General features: G+C 44.4%; 1 protein-coding gene across 1 annotated transcript in view; it reads right to left on the bottom strand.

Annotated features, from left to right (window-relative positions):
• LOC148158490 (uncharacterized) overlaps nt 1-24,031 on the bottom strand; it is a 32,052-nt gene extending 8,021 nt beyond the window's left edge. The window contains exons 1-2 of the mRNA XM_088007474.1: nt 23,805-24,031; nt 14,903-16,310 (exon numbers count right to left, since the gene is read on the bottom strand). Of these exons, the coding sequence (XP_087863600.1) occupies nt 14,903-15,570 (668 nt within the window). The 5' untranslated portion in view covers nt 15,571-16,310; nt 23,805-24,031. The remainder of the gene's footprint in view (nt 1-14,902; nt 16,311-23,804) is intronic.
• Nucleotides 24,032-27,028: the final 2,997 nt, after the last annotated feature.

Here is a 27,028-nt window from a genome sequence, read left to right as displayed (position 1 = left end):
AAAAATCAATTTGTTCAATTTAAACAGGGCAATTTAAAGCAACAAATGTTTTTTGATGAAAGGTTTTTGCCCTGGGTGGCTTTTTTAGGTGGAAATAGATGCATTTTACAAAACTGCAATGGAAAAACTTTTGTCACATCACATAATTCAAGTGATGAACAACCGAATGTTAATACCGGCTAAAACGCAAAGGACGAATCATCACAGTTTAGAAATTTAGTTTCTTCAGCATCAGCAGAACACAGACAAAGATTCGAGAACATTTGAAACTAAACGACTCTGAGTGCCACCAGTCAGCGGATCTTTAAACGTCTTCATGGTGACCATGAACAGAGTTTATGCTGCCAACAAACTTCACTGAGTCAAAGGAATATCCAGAAGAAGAGCAAAGAACCAGGAGGTTTTAGAAAACCTGCAAACAGCTGAGAAAGTTTCTTCCATGGAAACAGTGAGGAATGCTCTCAGGCCTGCTTCCACTGAAAGACTCCACTACTGAAGAAAAGTCATTTAACAGCAGAGCAAACCAATAAAACACTGGAAGAATCGAAACTGAAACTTTGTTTCTTTTCAAATCACCAGAAAGCAGAAAACCAACAGAGAAGCTTTGACTTAAAGCGTTTGAAGGAAAGATTAATATTTAAATGTTCCTGCTAAGAATCAAAAGTAGAAACAAGAGGATTTTTCAGCCAGACATGAAACCCGAACAGAAAGCAGCCACAGAACCTCTCAGCTGGTTTCAGAGGAAGCAGAGGTCAAAGGTCAGCCCGGTCAGGTTAAATCCAACCACAAAGCTACAAAAAGAGCCGAATCTTAAAATCTGAAAATGTTTGTGACACGTCAGAATCACACCTGAGCGACGCAGGAGGTGACCGTTTGTTTCTTTGTGTTAATTACTTCTGGTGTACGTTTCAGTCCAACAGAAATATGTTTATTTTGTCACTCTGAGCGTCTCTGTAGCGCGTTGCTCCCGTTAGCCTTTAGCTCTGCAGCTAATTAAAGCCAAAACTCAAGGTTAGAACGAATGCGTCTAAAAGTCATCAGCTGCCAAATCTGGACTGTCATTGGTTTAGAAAAGCAGCTTGAAGCTTTTCTAACTTTGCCTGCATTTCTCTTTCTATGCAGATTTAATTGCTTCTCCATCAACATGATGTAAATTATTACAGTCGATTTCTAAGTTATGTTTGTAGAGAGCAGCAGAAATGTTTCTTTGATCCCATCTGAAGCGACAGGCTGCTGATCTGCTGCAAGGCTCAGCTTTCATCGCCATGCCGACCAGCTGCAGGACTGATGTGACTCTGATGTCACAGAGTAACGCCGCTGTCCACTTCCTGCTGGATCTGGGATGCTGTCATCTTATGGTAGGCAAGTCTAATGAGACGTTTTAAAAACTGAAATGCTTTCAAACTTATGAAAAAACAATAACATTTAAATAATGTTTTGAATGGGCCTAGTCAAAGTCTGGACTTAAATTGTATTGAGGTGCTGTGGAATGTCCCTTTCAGGCCATTAAGGCTGGAAAATTCTCTGAATAAAAACTGAAAAGGAGAATGGATCAGATTTTAATTTCTCCTTTTCAAATTAACAGATAATCACAGAATATCCTATAAACTTACGTTACCCTGAATCTGCCAGAGTTCAGATTAATCAGATTAGCTACAAACCCTGAGACCTGCTAAGATGTCTGCTGATATTATTTACACACTGAAATACTTTGATCATAAGTTTTACAACACAGAAATAGAAACTCCAGCTTCATCCGCGTCCTCTCTACAGAGCATTTACATTTATTATTATTGTTACATTTATTCTATTGTAACGTTAGTCAGATGATTTGGCCTTATTTATTAAATGAAATGTTTAGTAGATGGAGGAAACGTGAAAAATCCAGAAATAAAACACGCTGTGTAGAAAAAAGCCAATGATAAGAGGAGAAAGGCCAGGCGCTCTAGCACCACCTAGTGTCCATCTGTGCACATCGCTGAACACGAAGCTGCACTTTAACAACCCGTTTCTGATGCATTTCTGGTTAAAATGCGACGGATCGTCCAGGAAACCAACCGGAGGACATGAAGTCAGAAGTCATGCAAGAACAGCGTTACTGTAAGCTAACTATCTATTCTCACATCAAGTTATTAAAGAAAGGAGGGTTACTTCTCCACACAGGCTTGTTGGTTTAGCAAAGGACAGAAAAACAATCAGCACCACTAAGAATGAAGATCTGCTGAACAACAGGCCGGTTTGATGTTTGCAGAAAGTTTGGTGGCCTGCAGAATCACCGATACATTCAGCGACAGTCGGACGGAAACAGAGACGCTGCAGCTTCTGCTGCTCCAGAAACCAGGTTGTCAGGGCAACGGTGTAAATGAAGAAACGCGTTGTCACGGTAACAGGGGCTGCGTTTAGGTGTTTTAAATAGATCCGCCCCGGCTTCAGCTCACAGCTGATTCACTGTTTCCAAAAGGTGAAAACCTCCTCACACCGAACAGGATGTTTCCCTCCGGACCGATGCTGAACGCATCGGGACGCAGGGGACAGAGGGGACGCAGGGGACGGAGAGGACGGAGGAGACGGAGGGGACGGAGGAGACGGAGAGGACAGAGGGGACGGAGGAGACGGAGGAGACGGAGGGACGTCCTGGTGTCCTGAGGACCTCCGCTCAGTCCTCCGGTTAGAAGGGACATCCTGAGGACAGAGGGGACGTCCTCTGGTGGACATCGCCGTGGCAGCCATCGGACGCTGCAGCCTCTTGCGTGTCTCCGCAGAGTTTAGGGTTGAGTCTCGCTGCCATTTATTAAAAACCACGAAGTCGTTTCTGTCTTTCTGCTGCTTTAAACCAGGAAACTCAACTTTCCTCCCAGCTGCAGATGCAGAGCTGATCTGGCCTCTGCTTGCACATCCGGATTCTGAGCTCTTATTTTATTTACATATCTTAATGCCAACATTAACCTTATCCCTCACCACAGAGTAAATAATGTTATTTTAACCCCTTAAACTGCAGTTTTACCAAGAAAAACATGAATAGTTTATTTGTCTGTATCTATTTGTGTGACGTTTTTTTCCTCCCGAATAAATTACTCCACCTTTGACCCTTTGACCCAACATGTCAAACACACAGAAAACCGTCTCTAGTATCACTTGAAATAAGACAAAACTAAGCCGTTAGCTTTGGCTGTATTTACCCAGAATGCCCTGTGCTGTAGTCCACTTCCTGCTTTCGGAGCGGTCTCCAGTCCGCCTGGGGTTCACATTCAAACCGAACCAGAGCTCACTTCAACTGAACCCAGACCGGGTTTGGGTTTGGACCAGATGTCAAAGGTCAATGGACCTTACCAAGCTCCGCCCAGAAACGCCCCCTAAAATCCCACGTGGCTGCATGTCTCACAAACAAAGCCTCGGAGCTTAGTTTCTATGTAAGCATGGCGTCTTTCACTTAGACTGACTCTCTGCAGAGTATTTCTGAGTCGATTAGTGTAGCATTTATGCCGGATTTTCAAAAAATATCAGCCACGACAATGGACAGGGGAACCAACGAGTTCATGTCATCTTTTTTGGACGACATCAAGGTGTTTGAGCCACGCGATGCCTCCAACATTGAGCGCATCGCAGCGAAATGCTACCGGTCGATGAGGAAAACGGCAGATCCTCACAGCCTCAGCATAAATATACTGTGGACAAGATCACTGATCCCTATTGTTCTTGCAAGGCTGGGTAAGTCGGGCATTCATGGTTTTGAGGGTTACTTTTGGAATCAGTGATTTCTGTTGTTGGCAAATGTTTGAGTGTGCCTAGGCCTGATACTCGATGCTAGCGCGGCTAACACGATTAGTTTAGTAAAAAGCCTTTTCAGGTAAAATAAAATCTTTAATGTGTGTCAGATACGGTACACATTGCATATTGATCTGTTCAGCTAACGTAAGACTGTGTAACAGACAGGCTTCAAGGTGTAGAAGATGTATCGGTACTGCCGTTATGCTGTACTTAGCTAAAAGGTTTTCATAATGAATGTGCTAATTACTGACTTTATTTTTTCATTCATTAAACACACAGAAAGCAAAGCAATAATACTTACACCAGCACACACTCCTTTGTTCTTATTGATCCTACAACGGTTGAGCTGCAAATGCGGTCGTGCACAAGCTTTGATCCAAGCAAGACTTTCCGTTTCAGATTTTGGAAATCTGTGAATTTTATTTCCGCAAGTACGATCAGGATACCTGACATTGCCTGAACAGATTCCCCACTGACAGTGGAGAACCGTTCTTTCTCGAGTCCTGACGCAAAAACGTTCTGCCGGTCTGCTAGTCCACAATGTACATTAGCATGTGTTTACTACTGTAGCTTGTGTTTGTGAGACGGTCACCACGTGGTAGCTGCGCTGTGACGTGAAATGGGCATTAGCCAATGAAACGCGGCCCCTGTGGTAAGGTCCATTAGTATTCACACATCACCAACCGAACCAGACTTTGACTAGACAGCGGACTGGAGTTGGATTGAAGCTGACTGGAGTCGGATTGAAGCGGACTGGAGTCGGATTGAAGCGGACTGGAGTCGGATTGAAGCGGACCGGAGTCGGGTTCAAGCGGACTGGAGTCGAATTAAAGCGGATTGGAGTCAGGCTCAAGCGGACTGGAGTCGGATTAAAGCGGACTGGAGTCGGATTGAAGCGGACCGGAGTCAGGTTCAAGCGGACTGGAGTCGAATTAAAGCGGATTGGAGTCAGGCTCAAGCGGACTGGAGTCGGATTAAAGCGGACTGGAGTCGAATTAAAGCGGACTGGAGTCGAATTAAAGCGGACTGGAGTCGGATTGAAGCGGACTGGAGTCGGATTGAAGCGGACTGGAGTCGGGTTCAAGCGGACTGGAGTCGGGTTCAAGCGGACTGGAGTCGGGTTCAAGCGGACTGGAGTCGGGTTCAAGCGGACTGGAGTCGGGTTCAAGCGGACTGGAGTCGGGTTCAAGCGGACTGGAGTCGGGTTAAAGCGGACTGGAGTTGGGTTAAAGCGGACTGGAGTCACGTTAAAGCGGACTGGAGTCACGTTAAAGCGGACTGGAGTCGGGTTAAAGCGGACTGGAGTCGGGTTAAAGCGGACTAGAGTCACGTTAAAGCGGACTGGAGTCACGTTAAAGCGGACTGGAGTCGGGTTCAAGCGGACTGGAGTCGGGTTAAAGCGGACTGGAGTCACGTTAAAGCAGACTGGAGTCGGGTTAAAGCGGACTGGAGTCGGGTTAAAGCGGACTGGAGTCACGTTAAAGCGGACTGGAGTCGGGTTAAAGCGGACTGGAGTCGGGTTAAAGTGGACTGGAGTCACGTTAAAGCGGACTGGAGTCACGTTAAAGCGGACTGGAGTCGGGTTCAAGCGGACTGGAGTCACGTTAAAGCGGACTGGAGTCACGTTAAAGCAGACTGGAGTCGGGTTAAAGCGGACTGGAGTTGGGTTAAAGCGGACTGGAGTCACGTTAAAGCGGACTGGAGTCACGTTAAAGCGGACTGGAGTCACGTTAAAGCGGACTGGAGTCGGGTTAAAGCGGACTGGAGTCACGTTAAAGCGGACTGGAGTCACGTTAAAGCGGACTGGAGTCGGGTTCAAGCGGACTGGAGTCGGGTTAAAGCGGACTGGAGTCACGTTAAAGCAGACTGGAGTCGGGTTAAAGCGGACTGGAGTCGGGTTAAAGCGGACTGGAGTCACGTTAAAGCGGACTGGAGTCGGGTTAAAGCGGACTGGAGTCGGGTTAAAGCGGACTGGAGTCACGTTAAAGCGGACTGGAGTCACGTTAAAGCGGACTGGAGTCGGGTTCAAGCGGACTGGAGTCGGGTTAAAGCGGACTGGAGTCACGTTAAAGCAGACTGGAGTCGGGTTAAAGCGGACTGGAGTCGGGTTAAAGCGGACTGGAGTCGGGTTAAAGCGGACTGGAGTCGGGTTAAAGCGGACTGGAGTCGGGTTAAAGCGGACTGGAGTCGGGTTAAAGCGGACTGGAGTCGGGTTAAAGCGGACTGGAGTCGGGTTAAAGCGGACTAAACAGGGCTGGATTGGCCGTCCTCCTTTCCATCTTACCATGACGCTCACTGTCACAGTGTTTGTGAGTCAAACAGAATAAATGTCCCTGAGTGGACAGTAAAAGTCCTTGAATCATGTACATCATTTTCTTATATTCATTGAATTGTTCAGTGTTTGGATTTACATTAAATATCCATAGCTCTGAATCTGAAACAGGCTGAGGCTCGGTGTGATTTTTTACGTGACTGCAGGTGAAGTTGACCCTCCAGATCCCCAGGGGGCTTCGCCGTCAGCCTTGGTGCTCCACAACAGGAAACTAAAGCAGCCCCGCTTTATCCTTCCTCTCTTTTTGTCCCTCGTTTGTAAACGTCTGCATCAGCCTCAGCGGCTCTCTGAGCCGGACCCATGGGTCTCCATTCTGCAGCTCGGCTCTGAGAGCTAATTCATCACCCCTCTATTCATATCAGTTAGCCTACTTTCCCCTTCACCTACACTCTTACTTACACTGCAGGGAGTACATACATACACACACACACACACACACACACACACACACACACACACACACACACACACACACACACACACACACACACACACACACACACACACAGAGGCAGGTGCAGAGCAAGCTGTACAGTGCAGCTCTAAATAAGAAGCCTGCGGCGCTGCTGCAGCTACACGCTTCATCCTCCACACACACACACACGCGCGCACACACACACACACACACACACACACACACACTTTTCTCTATTACATAACGTCAGAGTGAGGAAGTAAAGAATGAACTAAGCTGTAGTGAAGGTGGTCTGCAACATTGGGGGTTCCCTCTACAGAACCACTGGTGCAAAGTTAAAAGTGGAGGTGAACAGCTGGACGTTTTATGGTTTGTAGAGGTTTTCCAGAACCCTGAGGCAGAACCGGGTCACATAAATCTTTTGAAAGTGGATCTGACCATCATCTCCAGGTCGGTTCAAAGTTTAAAGTTTAACTAAACCCCAAATCAACTTTTTTTGCAGATAAACTGTAAGTCGGTCCTTTAGGGGCCATTTTTATGTTTCTGTGCCATCTGACGACGCCATCATACATTATGTCAATATAACACATATAAATACATCTACTGAATGTTGTGTACAGATTGTATGACAACCGTTTCTCTTGGTGAAGATTTGTTTAAAAAGGTTGTGGGTGACTAGCTTCGGCATGCTAGCTGCTAGCCTATCCAATGCCAACACAAGTGAGTACAGACATGCTGTAAAACTACCATTACAACATTTAACGAGTCATATTTCATTTGAATCCTTTTTAATTTAAACTTTATTTAGTTTCTGGAGACCAGAACAACTCGATCCACAGAGTTTCATTTGTGAGCTGATGGAATATAAAACCTGGAGCAACGCGCCCACACAGCCCCAAGTCTTTCCTCCCCGCCTATCGAAGGAAAGTTTCATCAGTCAGATAATGGTTCCATTTTCTGTGTGTTTTTTCTGCACTGGCTGTGTGAGCGCTGGAGCTCTGCAGAAGGCCGTGTTTCATCAGGTTTAATGAGGAGACGTCTCCGTCCGGCCCAAACGGCTCGGCCCGGTCCAGAACTGAACATCTCTGCAGTGAAGAGGCTGAAAAACACCATCAGATGTTCAGTTATTGTAAAGTGAGAAACGCATGTGGGAAGATCCAGAAAAGGGAGCAGAATGTTCTGCAGCGATCGCTGGCACTTCGCACTCCCACATCACTCCTGCTCTGTCTGTCGCCCCGCACAACCACGGAGCAGAGAGCATTCTGGGAAGGCAGCAGGAAATGTCTCTGGATCACAATCTCAGTCAATTCTGCAGATTATCTCTGAAGCACGCTGCACGGGACTGCCGGCGGCTCCCTTCCCATCATGCACTGCCACCGTCCTCTGGGGTTGTGCAGCAGATTTATTACCTCGGATGTCGTCAGGCTGCGATGAGAAGCAGCAGACATTTTCCGACAGAAGCTTTCCATGTTCTGGACGGGTATCACAGTTACAGTCTGAACCGAACCTGCAGGTCAACGCGAACACCTCTGGTCCTGGGACAGCGCCGACACAGACACAGCTGCAGAAACACCAACCAGACATGGACAAACCTTCAGGAGTTTAACAACCTTTAACCTCAGAGCATCATGGCTCGTTACCAAACGTCCTTTTTCCACTGACATGTCCACTTTTCACGTTCTGTCCAGAGCAACCACAGAGCTTTCTTAAGGAAAATATCACCGTTTTTCCACATGAACAATAAACGAATTGAAGCTGATTGGTGCGGTGGATGGAAACGTGGCAGCCTTTCCTACAGTGATAGGCACTGACATGAAAACTTGGGCCGATTGCAAACTCTGTTTCAGTTAAACTCCTGATAATCCTTCATCGCCGTCACATGACCAAACACCAACAAACACCAACAACGTCCTGAAACAACATGGAAACAATCGGTCGTTAATGTCAGCCCAGCTTTACTTAATACCGAGCTGTTAAAATATGATCAGCATCGGCCGATATCGATGTTGATACTGATATATCTGGCATCCCTGGTAATTACTTCTATTATTTATTTCCAGAGATTTTATTAATTTTTGTACCTGATTTGTAAAAGCCTGTGAAATTGATTTAACCATTCCAACCTGAGAATTAAATTTTTTAATATGTTAAAATCAAAAGTCTTCTTTGATTAAACAGAGAGTGATTCAGGTCTAAATGTCCTTTTTTGGAAATGTTGACTCTTGTCTCTCTGTGACGCTGCAGCTTCAGAAAATCTTTCAGATTCCTGTCGACTCACCAAACGAGAACATCTGCCGCGCTGCATCTGGATCTGCTGCTCTGTGGAAACTAAAAGAAAAGTCACATCTCAACATCAGCTGCTGCCAAACGCTCCTGCAGGCCATCTGGGTTCTGCTGCGGCGCTGCCAACAATCTGCCGCTACCACTGGACTTCACTCGCTGATTAATCCCAATTCATGTTGCCAGAACATTTACAAAGGAACAAAGTTAAACATCTGACTACAGCGATGACAACCATTAACTAGAAATTCACACCAAACCACTCAGTTTTTATTAGAAAGGAATAATATTAGCTTTACATATAAAATATAATTATCAATAATTAGAGTTTTTATGGGGCATCATTAGTAAAGTTAAAGTGAAATATGAACAGAAATAATTTGGTTTATTTAGTCGGTCAGAGAAAATAATTGAGGTTCATTTTTCAGTCTTAATTTCTCCACATTATTCATTAATTTCAGTCAAATTGGATATTTAGTTGGCAAGCTAAACATTTAGCTTTTAACTAAATAACAGAAATGATGAATAATTATTGATTGATTAATATGGAGTTTATATCACGATACTGTTTTAGTCCCATCGCTCTAAGTGTGGCCGTGATAATTTCTCGATCTGGTAGATAATTTGTGGGCAGATCTGAAAACGTTTGATCGAGGCGGCCTACAACCCTGACCCGGTTCCACCGGGTCTGTCAGGAGAAATGACCAGAACAGACTTTAATAAACAGAATGGAAATTATTTTAGTTTTTTTTGGAGAAGTTTGGTCTGATTTAACTCCAGACGGTGAGTTAAAAAGGCAGATGTGTCTTTTCACTCGGTGTATGTAAACTTCTGACCTTGCCCTTTGACCTAATCCATCTGGTCCTGTCCGGTCCCGGTGAGCTGGGCGGGTCTGGAGGTGACCCGGTCCGGATTCCAGCAGGAATCAGGAGACGGATTAAATCCCGAGTGACGTCAGGCGGGATTAGAGCCGAGCGCGCCCGCTGTCATCAAACCATGAAGCACTTCCCTCTCCTCCTTAGGAGCTGTTGCCATGACGACACAGCTCCCCCTTCATCCCACTGGCAGCACGTCTCGTTTCCATGTTGCCAAATATAACAGGCAGACGCGCTGACGTGTGTGTGTGTGTGAGTGTGTGTGTGTTAACAAGCAGGTCAGATGTTGAATGATCACACCATCGATCAACAGCAGAGATGGCGTCTAACCCGGCCCTAATTGGATGGGCCGAGTACGGCGAGCCGGAGGGGACAAGTGTTGTCAGGAGGTAGAAACGATGCGTTTAAACTCAGCAGCAGGTGATTAAAGGTACGACGGAGCGCAATTAGGATTCATTTCCAACCATAAAAAGTTCATTTAACAAATCCAGAGCGTCAGCAGAGCTAAAGGGACCAGAGAACAAACCTTTAACTAGACCAACTCCATTTCTCTGCTCAACCCTTCTTCTCTTATTAGAGTGTGTTCACACCAGCCCAGTTCAGTCCGCTTTAATCCAACTCCAGTCCGCTTTAATCCAACTCCAGTCCGCTTTAATCCAACTCCAGTCCATCTGCCTGGATACTCCGGTTCGAATAGGAAGGTGTGACTCGAACCAAATAAAAATTCTGGTCCTACAAACGTCGGTCTGGGTTTGGTTGAAGTGAACTCGGGTTCGGTTTGAATGCATATGTGAACGCCAAGCAGATCGCAACCCACTCCAAAAGCAGGAAGTGGACTACAGAGCCGGGCATTCTGGGTAAATACAACCAAAACAAATGTGTTAGCCTAGCGCTAGCAGGAGAAAAACCTTGTGGTCTTTAGCGAAAAGACGAAAGAAAAATCCTCCAACCGCTAAAATCTATCGCCTTTTGTTTGGTCATTTTGTTTCCAGGAAGTTGTGTTCAGTGTCTTCTTCGCTGGTTTTCATCTTGTTTCCTTCAAGGGTTTTGGTGCAGCGCCTCCAACATCTGTACATCTTACAACAGTTCCAACTTTCTGAACTGGATTTACTGAGATGGATCTGGAAAAGCTCCGGAAACCAAACTCTGCAGTTTCGGCCAGGTCCGACTGTCTGCAGGGCCCTGGAGAGAAGAGGTGACACCACACACACACACGCGTTCGCGCGTGCACACGCGCACAGACACACACGCGCGCGCGCACACACGCACACACACCTGACCCGTGGGTGCTGCTGACGGGGCTCATTTTCTGTCCTGTTAGCATCATTAGCGCTACCACTAATGGTAGCTCCGTGTCCGCGTCAGCGCCGTGGACACGGAGCGGGTCAACAGGACGGGAGGCTCAGGTCGGGTCACCAACATGGAGCCCAGTTTGGGTTTCTGGGAACTTTTTGTTGATTATTCAGACGTTTTAAAGGTTATTTTGAAGCTTCAATCCTCCAGCTTAGACGGATCTCTTCCCCTCATGGTTTATCTCACTCTTTATTTCAAAAACAATAGTTTGACTGCTTCAGTCAAAGGTAAAAATAAACAGCAACAGGCATTATTTAAATGGTTCAGAAAGTTCAACTCATAATGTAAACTAAATAATAAAACAAGATAAAGCAAGACAGACAAACCGTTTTCAATATCAGAACCGGCACAGATATTAATATCAGATCGGTGCATCTCTGCCCACCAGCAGACAAAACCTGAAGGGTTTAAATACGGTATGTGGCATTGTAAATCTTCTTTTAGGATTTTGGTTGTAACTGTTGTTTGAGCTTGTTGTTAAGCTGTCGTGGATTTCTGAACCTCCAGCGCAGTTCTCAGCCGGAGGGGTGACAGGTAAAGGTAAAAGCTCTGACACATTCAGAAGCCGTTACATCATGAGTGAGGTTCAGGTCACTTTGTTTATCCCACATGATTCCAGCTGAACCTGAACACACCGTGACTCAAACCTAAAAGGATCTGAGTCACAACCCGAGCAGCTCCGTGTTGGACCGGCTCTCAGCGGCGGTAAATCTGAGTCATCGCTGCGCTCCTCCCCGCTCCACCGGGAGCTCCGCTCCCTGCTCATGTCTGCTGCCACGCTCCACCCGCCAGCCGAGGTTAAAACCGTTTCAGCTGCCGGTGAGAGCGCCGTCCTCAAGCCGGCTTTCCACTGTCGCTTAGCAACAGAGGCTGCCGTGACCAGTGCTTCCCACAAGCAGCCAGTCGGTGTTACCAGTTAGCAGAAAAACACGGACCGGCTGAGGAGAAGCTCTCGGCGCAGAGAGGACACGGAGTCCTTTCAGTTCTCGCTCACATTACAGAAAACTTCCTGCTTCACATCATTCAGGATTAAAGATAATATTTCTGAGTAGGGGTGGTCGGTATGGATTTAAAGTTTTATTACAAGATTTTGCGGTCCAGTTGTGATAATAAAAGTGACTATTATTACTCATTTTTAGGTGGCTGTATGAATGTGACTGTGTCACATCATTTACAGCCCCACAAACACAAATGCTGCTCTTGAAAAACATCCCCATGTTTACCGTTCCGCTTTAGGAAACCAGTCACATAAAAAGTGTGATTTGAATCACTAAACTGCACCCTGCAACTGTATTTCCAAATTTATTGGTATTTATTGAACAAACAGTGTTCAATTAAATCGAGATAGCGGTCTTACACCGCCAGCTCGAAGACTTGAATTATTTTTCGGGTAATTAGTTTAGCTTTCTGATGCTAATCCGGTGAGTGTTGGTAGCTGCGCTGCTTTACCTGGTAGCTGCGCTCAGGATGTCCTTTTGTTCCTGCATTCAGCCTCGATGCAGCCGAACTCCGTCAAGTTTTTGTCTTTTAAATGCCATATTAGATTCGTTGCGTTGCATTTTGACGCGCTTCACCACTGAGGTAATTTTCCGCCACAACTCGCAAACTTCCCCATTCACTCAGAGCGTTACAGTTCCACATGACAGGACTTGTTGCCACGCCTGCGCAGTGTGAAGGAATGAAAAGCTGCACGCGCAGGCTGAGAAGTGAGATAAATGTGATCGGTTTTGGTTATCGGCAACAAGAGACCGTGATCGGCGATCACCGATCATACACTTTTTCACGAAATCGGCCGATTATGATCGGTGGCCCAATGATGCGATAAATGACAGAATATTGAAAGTAAATATGTCATAGCAGATATTTACCAGTAAACATTTTCTTTCCATTAAACACGTGAAAAAACAAAAAAACAAGCAGAACCACTGACATTTCTTCTTCAGTTAAACATCTACAATCCTCTGCTGCATCACATGACCAAACAAATACCACCTGACCAGCGGTGGGCACTAGACGTTCATTACCCTCTGTGTTGCCAGATTGGGAGAGATTCCACCCAACTGGGTTTCTTTTGAACACGTTGGGCTGAAAGAGCAGGCTGGACCTGATGTTAAAATATGAGCTGCTTTTCACAAATGTTGGCAGGATTTTAGAAAGTGTTCAGGGGTTTTGTACAGAAATGCACAAAACCTTTAAAAAATTCTGTTTTTGAACTCATCTTATTAGTCCTTTTATTTTGAAATTCCAGTGCAACATCATGATTTAAAACACGTGAGTCTCACTGTGTTCAGTCCTTTGCAGTCCCAGTGGATCTGGTTCTGCTCAGAATATAATAAAGGAAAAGTAAAAACTTTGCTTGTTTGACGTAGCAAATTGGCAACAAATCTGCAGTTAGCTGGCAAAGACCAGCCGCCTGAGATTTCCATACAGATATAGACTGCCAAAACTGTTCTCAAATCATTTTTCAAAATCCAAGTATTAAATATTCAAGGGGAAAATCCAAATCAAGTCTCAAGTCTTTGAGTCGTTTATTCCAGTTTTTATCTGGAGACACATTCATGTTGTCAGTATTATGAAGCTATAGCTAACATGAACAGGTTGCTATGAATCATTAACATCCCATAATAATCTACAGATGTCACTACCTTATAGTAAAGCTCAGTCTTTCACAGTAAAACATATGATCACAATAAAGAAAAATGGCCAATTGGATCTATTGGAGCAGATAACCTAACTAATTGACCTGCTAATATCAGGTAGCTATATTTCTGCCTCTCAAGCAAATAAAATGTAAAAAAAATACTCTGTGCCGTCAGTACTTTCTGATATTCTAGGTATTTAATGTACATTTTTCAGGTTATGTATCATGGAGGAGATCATGGAGGGACTGAAAAGCAAAGGAGAAAAAGCAGAGCTGACTGAATGAGACTAATGACAGAAACATACGGGCTGTGGTGGGCATTAGCACTAATCAGCTAATGTGCCAATAATGGAGCAATTTTTTTCCTTTAGCACTTTGAAAATGTTAAGCACACTTAGCTTCTAAAGGGCTAATTTACTTGGCTGTCTTTTAAAGTAAAAAGAAACAAAGTTGTGTCTTTGACATGTGATGGGCATCAACAAGGTTGATATTAGCATGCTTAGCTTTAACTTCTGCTTTAGCTTTAGCAGAACTAATGTTTATAATTAGTGCTAAAAGGTTAGCATAGCTAACGTTTTAGCTAATGATGCTCACCACAGGAAAACAGCCAAGTAAGTTAGTGCTTTAGGGCTTATATGTAGAAATTAACTTAAGGGGAGCTAAGCGTTTCTAAGTTAGCCGTGTCCACCGCTGCATACGGCCCGTCTTTCCTTCGTTACGTCACGTTTGGATCCCAGATGGAAACAGAAGGAATCGGTGCTACAAGAACCGGTTCCGGTTCAGCATTAGAACCAGTCTGGCAGACTTTCACACATTGTGATCTGCTGCAGCTTGTAAATTTCAACCTGTGCAGTGAATATTTCTCAGTCATGTGCACACAACAGCCACACTGTGCTTTCCTAATTAGATAGAAGCTCGTCTCCTGCAGCCATTTAAAAAGTTATGCAACAGTTTCCTTCAGAACAACCGGCGTTGCCTGCGTGTTTCTGACCAGCGATGATCAAGCAAAGAAAAGCAAAAAGGAAGTTTAAAGCATCTCTACCTGTCAAGGAAGCTGCAGAGTTAGTAGCGATCAAAGATGAGAACGAGACCCAGAAAACCAGACGATTTCGGCCATTTAAAGAGGAAATATCGTTGAGTGATTAAGCCAGAGCGGCTAGCTGGGCCCGGGTCGGTACGTCTGGTTTTCCGGTTCCTCTCGCTCTCTCTGGTTCTGGCAAACACACGGAAACACTCACGGTTTCTGGTGGTGCAGGGTGTGGGCGTGGTGGTTGTTGGCGGCGTTGGCTCGGTGCAGACGTTCCAGACGCTCCTTCTCCTTCTCCACGAAGTTGGTGTTGGTCCCGGTGCTGGTGGAGGGGACCCGGGTCAGCCGGCTGTGGGCCCGCGGCTGGTCCCTGGGCGGGATGGGAGGCGGCGGCGGTGGCGCCGGGCCGGTGGGCGAGACCGGAGCCGGGATCTGGGTCGGTACAGAGATGGAGGTCGGGTTGGCAGAGGCCAGAGGCGGGACGGGAGCGGCGGCGCTGTTGTAGGCGTGGTGGTGGTGGGACTGGTGGCTGTGGTGGAGTGGGATGGAGGTGGGAGGCGGGGGCGGAGCCTGGCTGTTGTGGTGGTGGTGATGGTTCTTGGTTGCCGTGGCGAGGGCCGAAGGCGGCGGCGGGGGAGGAGGTGGGAGCGGAGGCTCAGGAGGAGGAGCGGGCGGCGCGACAGGTTGCCGATCCAAACGCAGGTCTTTGTTCTCCTGGCTCAGACGGTCCAGTTGGACCTCCAGCTCCTCGATTCGGCGCCGCTGGGTTTCCAGAAGCTTCTGCTGGCTCTCGATGATGTTGTTGAGCTCCAGCAGGTACTCCACGGCCCGGTTGGGACTTTCCGGACTGCCTTGACCCGGACCCTGACTGGCATCCATGACCTCAGATTACCGCGGCGGTTCTGGCTGGTCCGGTTTGGTCCAGAAATGAAAGCCTACTCTACAAGCTAAACTACACCCTGAGGCCCTGAGGCCTACACCTTCAGACAGGAAGTACTTCACCCTCCCCCCCACCTGAGGTGAGTGGGGGGGAGAGGACTTGTCCCTCTGAGTTCTGATGTAAAAATCAAGATGGATGCCCGCCCTGTGCGCTCCAGTTGGGGCGTTGTGTGGAGCGGAGGAGCATTCCCTGCCCAGCCGTCCCACCGGAGCAGATCTCACAGCTCAGTCCTCAGCGGTTCGGTTCTGTTCCTGTCGCTCAGTAAATCCACATCTGCTCACTTATCTCCATCCAGAACATTAGCTTCCAGCAGCCGGACTGGACGGGCCGGAGGATCAACCCGGCCCGAGTCAGGGAACCCGATCACCTGCCGAAACAAAGTCCGCAGCTCCTCTTTCATCCTGCAGAGGGCGCACCGTCTGCAGCACCACCTAATCCCCGGCTTCCCTTCGGAGCCTCATGGTGGCCCGGGACCCGGAGCGCTGCTGTGACGGTCCAACGGTTCAGAGCGAAGTCAGATCAGGAAAAGCAGAACTCAGAACTCATCTCCTGGAGGAAGAGCCGGCCTGGTCCATCCTGCAGCCAGACCGGATCCCTGAGGCTCGCCGACCACCTCAGATCCTGCTCGTCTCCATGGATACCAGGACGCGTCCGGGGTCTTCCTTCCACATCCTTCCACCTGCAGTCACATGAAGGAAGAAAAAGCAGATGAGAAGCAGAATCAGAGATCAGACCTGCAGAAAACAGCCGTTTCTTTCACTCCGTCTCTTGTTCTCTCCATCCCTCTGTTCCTTCCTCACATAAAACCAGCATCTCCTCCTACACTCCATCTCTCCATCACTATTCATCTCCACACGCCGCCCCGGCTCCACTTCAGCCTGCTTCATGTGCATCGTTACATCAGTGTCAAATATATTCATACTGCATGTTTAAAATCTGATGAAATTCATAATAAAATGAAAATGTGATGATGTCGGACATCACAAATTTCAGTTCCTTCACTTTTAAGAGAAAAATGATCAAATCTGGGCTTCAACCTGAACAAAATGTCAGAAGACATTGTTTAAATCAGTGGCTTTATATCGTGAAATTAACTTTTCACACATTTTGCCGCATAACAGCCACTAATTTCAGTGTATTATGTTTAACAGCCAAACACAAAGTGATGCATAAAAACTCAAAATGTCACATTAGTTTCCGGATATTTTACAAATGTTGTGCATTTGGATTCAGCTCTCCTTACTCCGAAACGCCTAAATAAAACTAAAATCTTGGAAAAGCAAAGCTCCGCCCCCAAATTTTGAAATATGTCCCAAATGTGGGCGGAGCCAATAGAGACAGAGGGCTTGGCCAATTAGAGGCGGATGGGTGGGGGGTGTGATCAGGACAACAGAACTGTTGCCAACTTAGTGGCTCGTTGCTACTTCTAGCAACTTTTCAGACCTTCGATCAATGTTTTTCAACTATTACTGGAGACATTTGAAGTGGAAAGTATCGGACCCACTGGAAGGTTTGGTTTAACCAGTTTAACCAGGCACAGCCAACGGCTGAATATATAGAAAATAAGACAGTTGATGTTTTTACATTTTTAAATAAGACTGCCCATATTTGAGGATAAAACATGTTAAAATCACTGCTTTGATATTTAGGTAATCTGGTGTCCCAGCTGGACCTGAACCAGCAACTGGACCTGAACCTGGATGCAACAGGATCTGGACTTCAGCTGATTTTTATCAGCGCTGGTTTCATTCACTTTGATGCTGTGTGAGTTATGTGGCCTCATCTCTACTGAAGCCGACATAAAGTTCTGGTTCGGTCCAACACGTCTTTCTCCAGTGGAGCTGATGAGAATCCGCTCATCATCTCTAAATAACAGAGTTTATTGACAGCTGGGCGTCGTCTCTGTTGGGTTTTATTGTCACTTTTTAAGGAAACCTTAAACATCTTGACAGTTAAACATTTTTTATTGTAGCACATTCCTGTATCAGACTGGTCCAGTCAAAGTACAGACCTAAACCCAATTGGAAGTTCATACAAGAACTGAAGAATGATTTTTATCTGCTAAAGATTTTAAAAACAGTTTTGTTTTCCTTCTCTGTAAATCTGAACTCAATGTTTTTAGGTTTTTGACTAAAATGTGACAAAAACAGGTTCAAGGATTTGACTAGGCCCTGTGACCATGTCTTCACTGTATTGCTCCAGAACCCTTCAGTGGTTCCAGACCCATAGCTGGACTGGTTCTGGAATCCCGTCCAGAACCAGATGTGGTTTACGCCTGGACCGTTTCTGATGGGCCAACCCGAACAAAACCATGGAAACCAAAGTCTGAGTCAACACACACACACACACACGCACACACACACACGCGTGCGCGCGCGACCTGCTGGTCTCTGTTGCAAAGCAGCCAAATCGTTTTAAGCTTTTATATCTTTTCCCATTAAGGACAGTCAATTATTCATGACTCACTAACTGACCCCCTCCCCCCTCCAGGCTGTCCCCCCCTCCCCCTCCAGGCTGTCCCCCCCATCCCCCCCTGTGCCCCCCTTCCCCTCCCCCCTCCAGGCTGTCTCCCCTCCTCCCCCCTATACCCCCCTCAGAGATTATAACAACCATGGTAACAGTTTGAACAGATATCTAAAAGTATTTCTTATAAAATACTGCAGTTTTAACACACTGACAACTCGGATGTGACTGAACTGAATTACTTTTTGTAAAGTGTCTCAAACTGAGTTAAACTGAACTGAAAACTGATTGGAGGAAGAAAACTCATAATATCACCAGAGCAATTATACACACATCAAGGTTAACCGACTGTATAAGACTAGATTATTGGTAAAGAACACCTGTAGTATACACCGGTTATTAGAGATGTGCCGATCAGGTTTTTTTCCTGCCGATACCGATATCGATCACATAATTATTATTATTATTTATTTTATTTTTTTTTTATCATAAACACTACCGGTTACATTATGTGGAAAAAGGAACCATGAATTCACCTTAATTTAGACAAAAACATGTTTTTAATAACTTTTTCCAAGAAGAAAACTAAACCAAACAGGCTTTGTGCAAATTGTACTGCTATTAATAATACTATCTTTAACAGACTGAAAACATATGAAGGCTCTGAAGAGGCTAAATAATGCAAAGAGCCAAAATAAAACCTCTCAACATTGCCAAGAAGTTCAAGTATAAAACTTAACATTCAAAGGCAAAAACAGGATCCATTACAATAAACAATCCAGATTTACTGAATGAAAACTTCCTGTTAGCATGGCGGCTAGCTGGTTACTGCTAGCTCTGATTGGCTGTTTCTGACTGAGCGGAGTAATTATGCAGATCAGGGAGGAGATCGATTATTTTCTCAGAGATTATCTGTCTCATGTTTTAATACTATGTAAAATGTATTTTTAGGTTAAGATGCTGCAGCTTTAAGCAGGTTCGGTGTGAGAGTCACTACCAGGTGGAGCAGAAGCGAAGCTCCGTCTGTCAGATATTACTACCTGTAGCGTAGCAGCGGTTCAACAGGAGAGCAGAACCAGCGTCTTACATCGCAGCTCGAAGACTTAAATAATTTTCCAGGTTATTTGTTTAGCTTTCTGACCGTCATGCTAATCCTGGTGAGTGTTTGTAGCTGTGCGCTGCTTTACCTGCTATCTGATCCTCCGTATGTCTTTTTTACTGCAGTGAGCCTCGATGTAGCCAATCTCCGTCAAGTATCTCAATGTTTTTATGTCTATTAGCTTCGTTGTGTTGATGCATTTTGACCTGCTTCAGTTTTCCGCCACAACACGCAAACTTCCCCATTCACTCAGTGGTTATAGTTCCACATCGCTTCGGATTTGTTGCTGCGCGTTTGCGCAGTGTGAAGGAAAGAGGAGACCAGCTGCACAGGCAGGCTGGAAATGAGATGATCGGTATCGGCAACAAGGGCCAATGATCGCCGATCACCGATCATGCACTTTTTCACGGAAATCGGCCCGATTATGATCGGTGACCGATCGATCGGCACACCTCTACCGGTTACACTAGCAAAGCTAATTTAGAGGTTTTACTAGCTGTGAAAACATTTAGTACATTACTAAACTTGTTCTAAACTTGAAGTTGAATAAAGTTCAACATTTGTCTTAGCCAAGTAGTTAGCTGTTTGTAATTGTGCTTTTATTTTGAAGTGAGTGAAGGCTGTTCTTCTCCTCACACTCGCCCTTCTATAACTTTATTTCTAGTGAGAAACAAACAGGAACAAAATAAAACATGGTTAGAAAAGATTTAGCAGAAATCAACACCTATAAAAGTGAAAACATGTAAAAGGTTTCTGGCCTGTTCAGGTCGCAGAGTAACGCCGAGGTTCTTCGCTGTATGCATGTTGTGTCACTGACACATGGCTGAATTTAGCGCGTTAGCCTTTCAACATTAGCTTCAGCTAAATACCACACTGGCGTAGCGCTTTAGCGTTAGCGTAACTAATATGAATAGTGGTTTAGGGTTAGCGGAGCTAACATTTTGGTTTGTAGTGCCCACCACTGCAAATATGACTGTGTATTGTGCATTTCTATTAAAACTTTTCACAATAAAAGCTCCAAACATAAATCATATGTAAAACAACTGAAAACTTGTAAGTTTTCATTTCTGAATATGAAAACAATGGGTCACCTGGCTGCCGCTCAGTTCAGAGTTATGTAATGTAATCATGTTTAATGATGAATCAGAAATACTCCCTATGATGAAAACCGGGACGGCCTGCGAGTTTCTCCTGCAGAAGAATCTCGTTCTGCTGGTGTCGAGCTGAAATGAATCTGCATCCCACACGGCAGCAGCCAGAATTAGGCGTGTGGGCGTTTCATCAGCTGCATTCTTCTCATGCTCCTTCGTACGATCTGGAGCTAATTTAACAGCAGCGTCGGGTTTTTACCGTCACGTTCTGAGCCACACCGACACGCAGCGGCTCCTCCGACCCACGCAGCGTTTACACACAGCCTCCCTCCATCTGCAGCAACACATGTGAGGCGCTGAGCGAGCGCAGGCAGCCAGCACGCTCTGCACAGCGGCCTGCACAGCCAACAGTTAGGTGACACACATGTGAGCATGTGAGAGCTCGCTCACACACACACACACACACACACACACACACACACACACACACACACACACACACACACACACACACACACACACACACACACACACACACACACACTCTCACGATGCGGCATTCAGAAAGAAGCAACAGAAAAAAATGAAGATAAAGAGACGGAGCCTCACAGGTTCCTCCTGCAGAGATGATGGAGGGATGAAGGTGGAGGAGGGAGGATTATTGATCTGAGTTCATTCCTCCTTCGCTGCTGCTGCTGCTGTCTTCATCATCATCATCATCATCATCTCCAGAAATAAAAAAATAAAAAAACACACAGCTGCTACTACTCCCAGGTTTTCCTCTCCTGTCGGGGATCAGATGGAGATCAGGTCATGTTTTCCTCCGCTGCTGCAGGCCAGGCTCCTTCGCTCCTTCTCCTCTTCCTCCTTCTGCCGACTCAATCGCTTTCTAATTATCATTCCTCTGCGCCTGACAGCCAGCCGTCGCTGCAGCGGGCTGCCGATCCCCGCCGTCCTCAGCAGCGTATGAACGGACGACGGTCGGGTTACCATCAGAGGGGGGTGAGGGGGGTCTTCCTCCTCTACGTCGCCGTAAAAGAAGAAGAGGAGGAGGAAGAGGAGGAGGTGTTGAGTCCAGATGGATGGATGTAGAAGGAGGGAGGCGTCGTGGTGACAGAGGAACATGAACTGCTTCACTGCACAAGCAGCAACATGAGCCACAATGTTCACATATTTACCCAGAGAACGACAAAACTCCACAGATGCTGCAGCATCACGGCCGTGTCAGCGCAGCATCACGGCTGCAAACTGACAGGAGCCACACAGAGGCCAAAAAACATACAGGCAAAACATTACGACTCCTCAAACCCAGCAGGCAGCAGCTACGGTTCTAACTGTCACGCAAATGTTGAGCCAACTTTTAAAATGTCTCAAAAAGAAAAAAAAACAGAAAATGTGAATTATGCGCGTCACCATCTACATAAACAGGCTGCGCCGATCAGTTCATCAGATGCTAACGCTGCGCATGGCTGTAATAAACAAAGTAAAGTTCACAAGCTAGCATAGACCACACACCTCAGAAAAACAAAGTTCCCTCCAAGATGATGCAGAAATTATTCAAAGCTTTGTGCCTCTGGTAAGGCACAGATGTTAAAGTTCACAACATCAGATCTTATTCAACCAAAGTCTTTCTATCCCTTTCAGTGCATTAAGAAAAGCTAACAGTCACTTCAAGTGAGCCTGAAAACTTTATGAAATTCAAGTTTATTTCAGATTTTTCCGTTTCCATCGACCTTTTCTGATGTGATGCTTCAAATAAACGATGCAAACAAAGTTTATGATGAAGTTTATGAGTCCTTCAGCTGCTCAACGTTTCCCATCATCCTGATCACTTAACGCACTTTAACTCTAAAGCCACATTCACTTGGCTGCTCTCACACACACACACACACACACACACGCACACACACACACACACGCACACACACACACACACACACACACACACACACACACACACACACACACACACACACACACACAGCATATCAGGAGGCAGCTTGGGTCAGCTGCCCGGCACAGGAGTTTGGTGAGACTCTGACCCGTTTTCTCTTATTTGTTCCCAATTTTTCCTCCTTTAAAGAAACTTTAAGGATAAAATGTTTAGTTGTTGCAGATATAACATCAATAATTATCAGAAAGTGACGCTGTAGAAAACGCTGACATGACTTGTGTCATTAAGCCTGTTTGGGTTTTGTTTAAGCGACATTTTGATGGATGCTGTGGTGGCGCAGAGGCAGAGTGTGACCCACGTATTCAGGTCTTAGTCCTCGTGCCGGTGGTCACAGGTTCGATTCCCGGCCTGCCGACATTTCCCGCATGTCGTCCCCCAATCTGGTTTCCTGTCAAACTACTTTCAAATAAAGTCCACTAGAGCCAACAAAACCCTAAATTTTGACACATTTCCATCAGCAGGCAGATAAAGCTGGGAACCCTTGAGCTTCTGGACCAGCTGATGACAGAAGAGGAGCACAGCTGGGATTCGGTTTTATTTTCACGTAAATGCTTGAATTATCAACTTTTTTTTTACTGTTAATGTTACTGAAAAAGAGTCACAGCTTTTATGCTGATCCTGCTGTGACTGGATCACTTTATTTACTGATGGATTCTTTTTTGTTTTGTTTTACGAAGCAAAATCAATCATACAGATCTATGTAGACTTTGAAGTATACCTATTTATTACTCTGTTGATTTATTTTCTCTATATTACAAAACATTGACCACAAAAACAGAGAAATGTGTTTGCTGAAGCAACAGGAACAAGAATGACCTTCTATCTGGCCAAGAAATTACAACCTTTACAAGAAAAATACAAAACTTATTGGAAGTTCTCATCGAAATTTTAGACATTTGTCAAACCGTCTTTCTTTATTTTTTCTTTATCAGTTGCTTAGTTTTTCCCCCTTTTTTAAACTTTTTTCCTCTATCAAAGATTATTTATCTGTTTCTCTGTCTTTGTTATTTCTCTATTTACAGATAAACCATGCAACATGATGCTTATAATGCAGCGTTCTGATATATGAGAGCATCCAGACTATTAGTGGTAATAAATGTTTGACGCACAGATGATGAGCGTTTCTGGTTCCTCTGAGTTAGAAGCTTCCTGAACTCAGCGAGGCTCCAACAGGCCCTCAGACCTCAACCCAGAAACTGAAGCGAATCAGCAGCCCGAGAAAATGGCTTCAATTTAAACGTTTCATTCTGTCCCTGCAGTGTGTGTGTGTGTGTGTGTGTGTGTGTGTGTGTGTGTGTGTGTGTGTGTGTGTGTGTGTGTGTGTGTGTGTCAGAGAGAGAGAGACCAATTAACCGCCAGCGCTAATTAAGGCACGAGGAAAAGCTCGAGCGAATAAAACCGGAACCGGACAGTTCAAAGCTCGTCGGTAAAGAAACAAACCCGCCGAGGGTGAAGTTGGTGTTTTTCTGGCGCGCGCGGACCTTCACGCAGAACACGCACGGACTCATTCAAACCCAGACAGTGACCGTGATGCGGCGCTTCGGAACCGGGCCGAACAGAACTCACCTCCGGCTGCGGCTTGGTGTGTGTCCGCTGCTGAGGAACGAAAATAATCCAAATCACCAACAACCTCCATCTGTCACCATCATCCGCTGCTGGGAGCTGTGGCCGCAGACCGCCGCACAGATCCTCTGCTGCTGACAGGATGCGCCACTCTGACTGAGAAACACTGCATGGGGGTGGAGGCACTATGTTAAAGGGACAGTTCAGGATTTTTTTTCATAAAAAAACATAATCATAGTGCTTAATGAAAAGAATATAAAAAGAAATGAATTACTTAGCCAATCATGAAAGGTTAAAGGGCATGAGAGCAAATCAGTTATGAACCTGATCAGGACTGTTGTGAAGTTGGACTACAGGATTTTCACACTTCAATATTTGTGGATTTTTCATGGAAGATCTATTTGCAGATTTTTAACATAATTTAAAGAAAAATGAGACGCTATTGGTTGGCGTCATCCAGGAGCAGCGTCCATTTTCCTTGGTGCCGATTGGCTGAACCCTGACGGGCAGATATAAGAAACACTGTGGATGTTAACTTCTGCAGCAGTGCTAAGATAGTTTCCACTGTGTGTAATAATGAATATTAATGCATATTTGGTGTTTGAACCAAATTCTATTGTATCTGTTTTGAGCAGGAGTCTCCAGTATTTTCAGATTTTAACTATTCGTGGTCGGTAACAGAACCGTTACTGGGCCCGCTGTACCACTCTTTCCTCTGTAAAGTTTATTTTTCAAAACAAAACAAATTATACCAAAAGCAAAAATGACACTTTACAGGTTTATAAAACTGTATTTGTATAAAAGTTTGTCTTGATCCAACTCCTAGACCCTCACCAACACATCTGGAGGGAGATAACAGACTGCGGCTTGTTATGCAACGTTTTATTGTTAAATCTGATTCATAATAAAGTCACACATGGATCATCTGATCTGAAAATCTCCACCTTGTTTCTGTTGACCAGGTTTAAGCTTTCTGACTTAGTTTCCTACTTCATAACTAAACTAGAATAGCAAGATGAGGTTGAGCGTTTGTTAGCGTAGCACATTTCAGCAACAGGCAGTTCAAAATGTTTACGGGATAAAAATAGAAAATATGAAAACATAAAGCAACAAACAAATGTTACATTTTAAAACCATCATCAGGAATCATCATTGAATGTTGGAATAAAGAGTGGAATGAATCAATGTTATTATTAACTAAAGGTAAATCTAAAGGTCTGGTAATCTGGGGTCTGGTCATAAAACCACCAGATTATTAATCTCAGTAAGTAGAACATAGTGTGTCTAATGAGTCTCATTTGTCAGATTAAAAGCACCGTTTGAAAATATCAAAAAGTAGATGTTAAATATACTTTCCATTAAGCTCACATTTCTGTTTTTAAAGTGATAAACTTCATAACATCATCTGATGTAATATTCTGATATGTCATATTTTTATTAAGTGTAAAATCATCATAACTAACAGAAATAACGGCTAACAAACTTTCCTCTGAGTATTTCATCTGTATAATATGTTTCACTTAAACTTCCTGAAATGAACTTTTCAATAATGTTCTAATTTACTGACCGGGTCTGGAGTTTCTTTAATAAAGTGACCAATCAGAATCTGAACAGTGAAGTGGTTGAAAACAACAGAAGAGTGAGACCTCTGTGTTTTTCCTATCTTTGGAGGCTCTGTGCTTTCTGCAGCTGCACCTGCAGCAGATTCCCGTTTCCTCACAAAGACACATTTGATCCTGCAGATCATCCCGCTGCTACCTGCCGCTTCAGCGAACAGCAAAAACACGCAGCGCGGATTTAATGACACTCAAAGAGAAGATCAATGAAACCAAACGCATTTTTATGTTTCCTCCTCAATTCTATCCACCAGTCAGTTAAAATGCATCACTACTCTGTACTTTGACTTATTCTGTTTAGTTTAATATATACACTGAAAACAAGAGAACTTAAAAAATAGTTAATTTGTTATGTAATCGAATTAAATTTGTCAAAATTAATTTACGATTGTTTATCATGAAAACTTAATAAACTTAATTTGATTACTTTCAATAAATTGACATTGTCTTTATCACACGTTTTCTTTATTCAGTGTTTATTGCTGATTAACTGACTGTAACTTTTTGAAGTTATATTTAAAAAGTTATATTTTGAATACAAATTCAAAAATTTGACTTCAAAAAGTCAATACAACTTTTTATAACTTCTATAAATATAAGTTAATTAAACTTGAGATTAAAGAAACTTTAATGTCAAAAAATCTCAGTGATTAATTAACAATCATAAAGAAAACATTTTTACAGGTTAATATTAATTTGCATGAACTGAACTATTTCTGCAGCCTGAAGAAGAGTGAAAAAGTCAAATGGAGGAGGAGCCGTTCAGAAACAAGCTGCTCTGATGCAGAACTGCAGCATGTCTGAGTTCTGCTGCAGCAAAATACTGATTTATCGACTTTACCTTCAGATTGTGAAGGACAACAAAACTCCACAAAAATGCCAAAATGTATTTAAACACTAACAGATGAAAAGACAACAAACAAAACAACACAATGAGCTTTAATCAGTCAAGAAGGAGAATATAAAAGTTTATCAAATTACCTGTCACCTATTTATTAAAGAAAGTTGATATTTTTATTGATTTATGTGACGATAATGTTAAGATTTCTAATTTAGTACAGAAACATGTAAATCTATCACATTTTTTAGTAAGATGTCATGATGATGATTGAATAAACTCACTTTTAAACAAAGGATGAACGTGAGCAGCTGCAGTTCTGCACCTCGCTGCTCCTCTCAACTATCTTTAGATGTTTTCTTTTCATAACCCTTCTCCTCCTCCTCACTCTCTGCTCAGCTCCGACTTCCACCCACTCACTCTGCAGAGCCCAAGTTAAAAAATAAGATAAAACTAAACATTCAGCCTTTAACAAGATTCACTTTTCAGATACGGACAAATTTCCTTCCAAACAGGGAAACTAAACCTCCTGGAATCAAATGTGCTTTCTGGGAACGACGCCTCAGAACCAGGAAGTAACCATGGCGACGACAAGCTGCACCAAAGCTAACAGCTTTAGCTGTTTCACTGCTAACGACCGTTTTGGGAAGGTCACAAAACCAGTCAGAGTCTTTTCTATGAATTCATTAAAAAAATAGATATTCACTAAAAATAAAAATATATCATGCTTGTGGTGGATGTTTGTTTCATAAGCTGCTGACCTGCAAAGGTCA

Source organism: Poecilia mexicana, unplaced genomic scaffold (assembly GCF_051168715.1).
Source record: "Poecilia mexicana isolate PSO_F unplaced genomic scaffold, ASM5116871v1 scaffold_7, whole genome shotgun sequence".
Classification (NCBI taxonomy): domain Eukaryota; kingdom Metazoa; phylum Chordata; class Actinopteri; order Cyprinodontiformes; family Poeciliidae; genus Poecilia; species Poecilia mexicana.
This window is presented reverse-complemented; position numbering and strand designations above follow the sequence as displayed.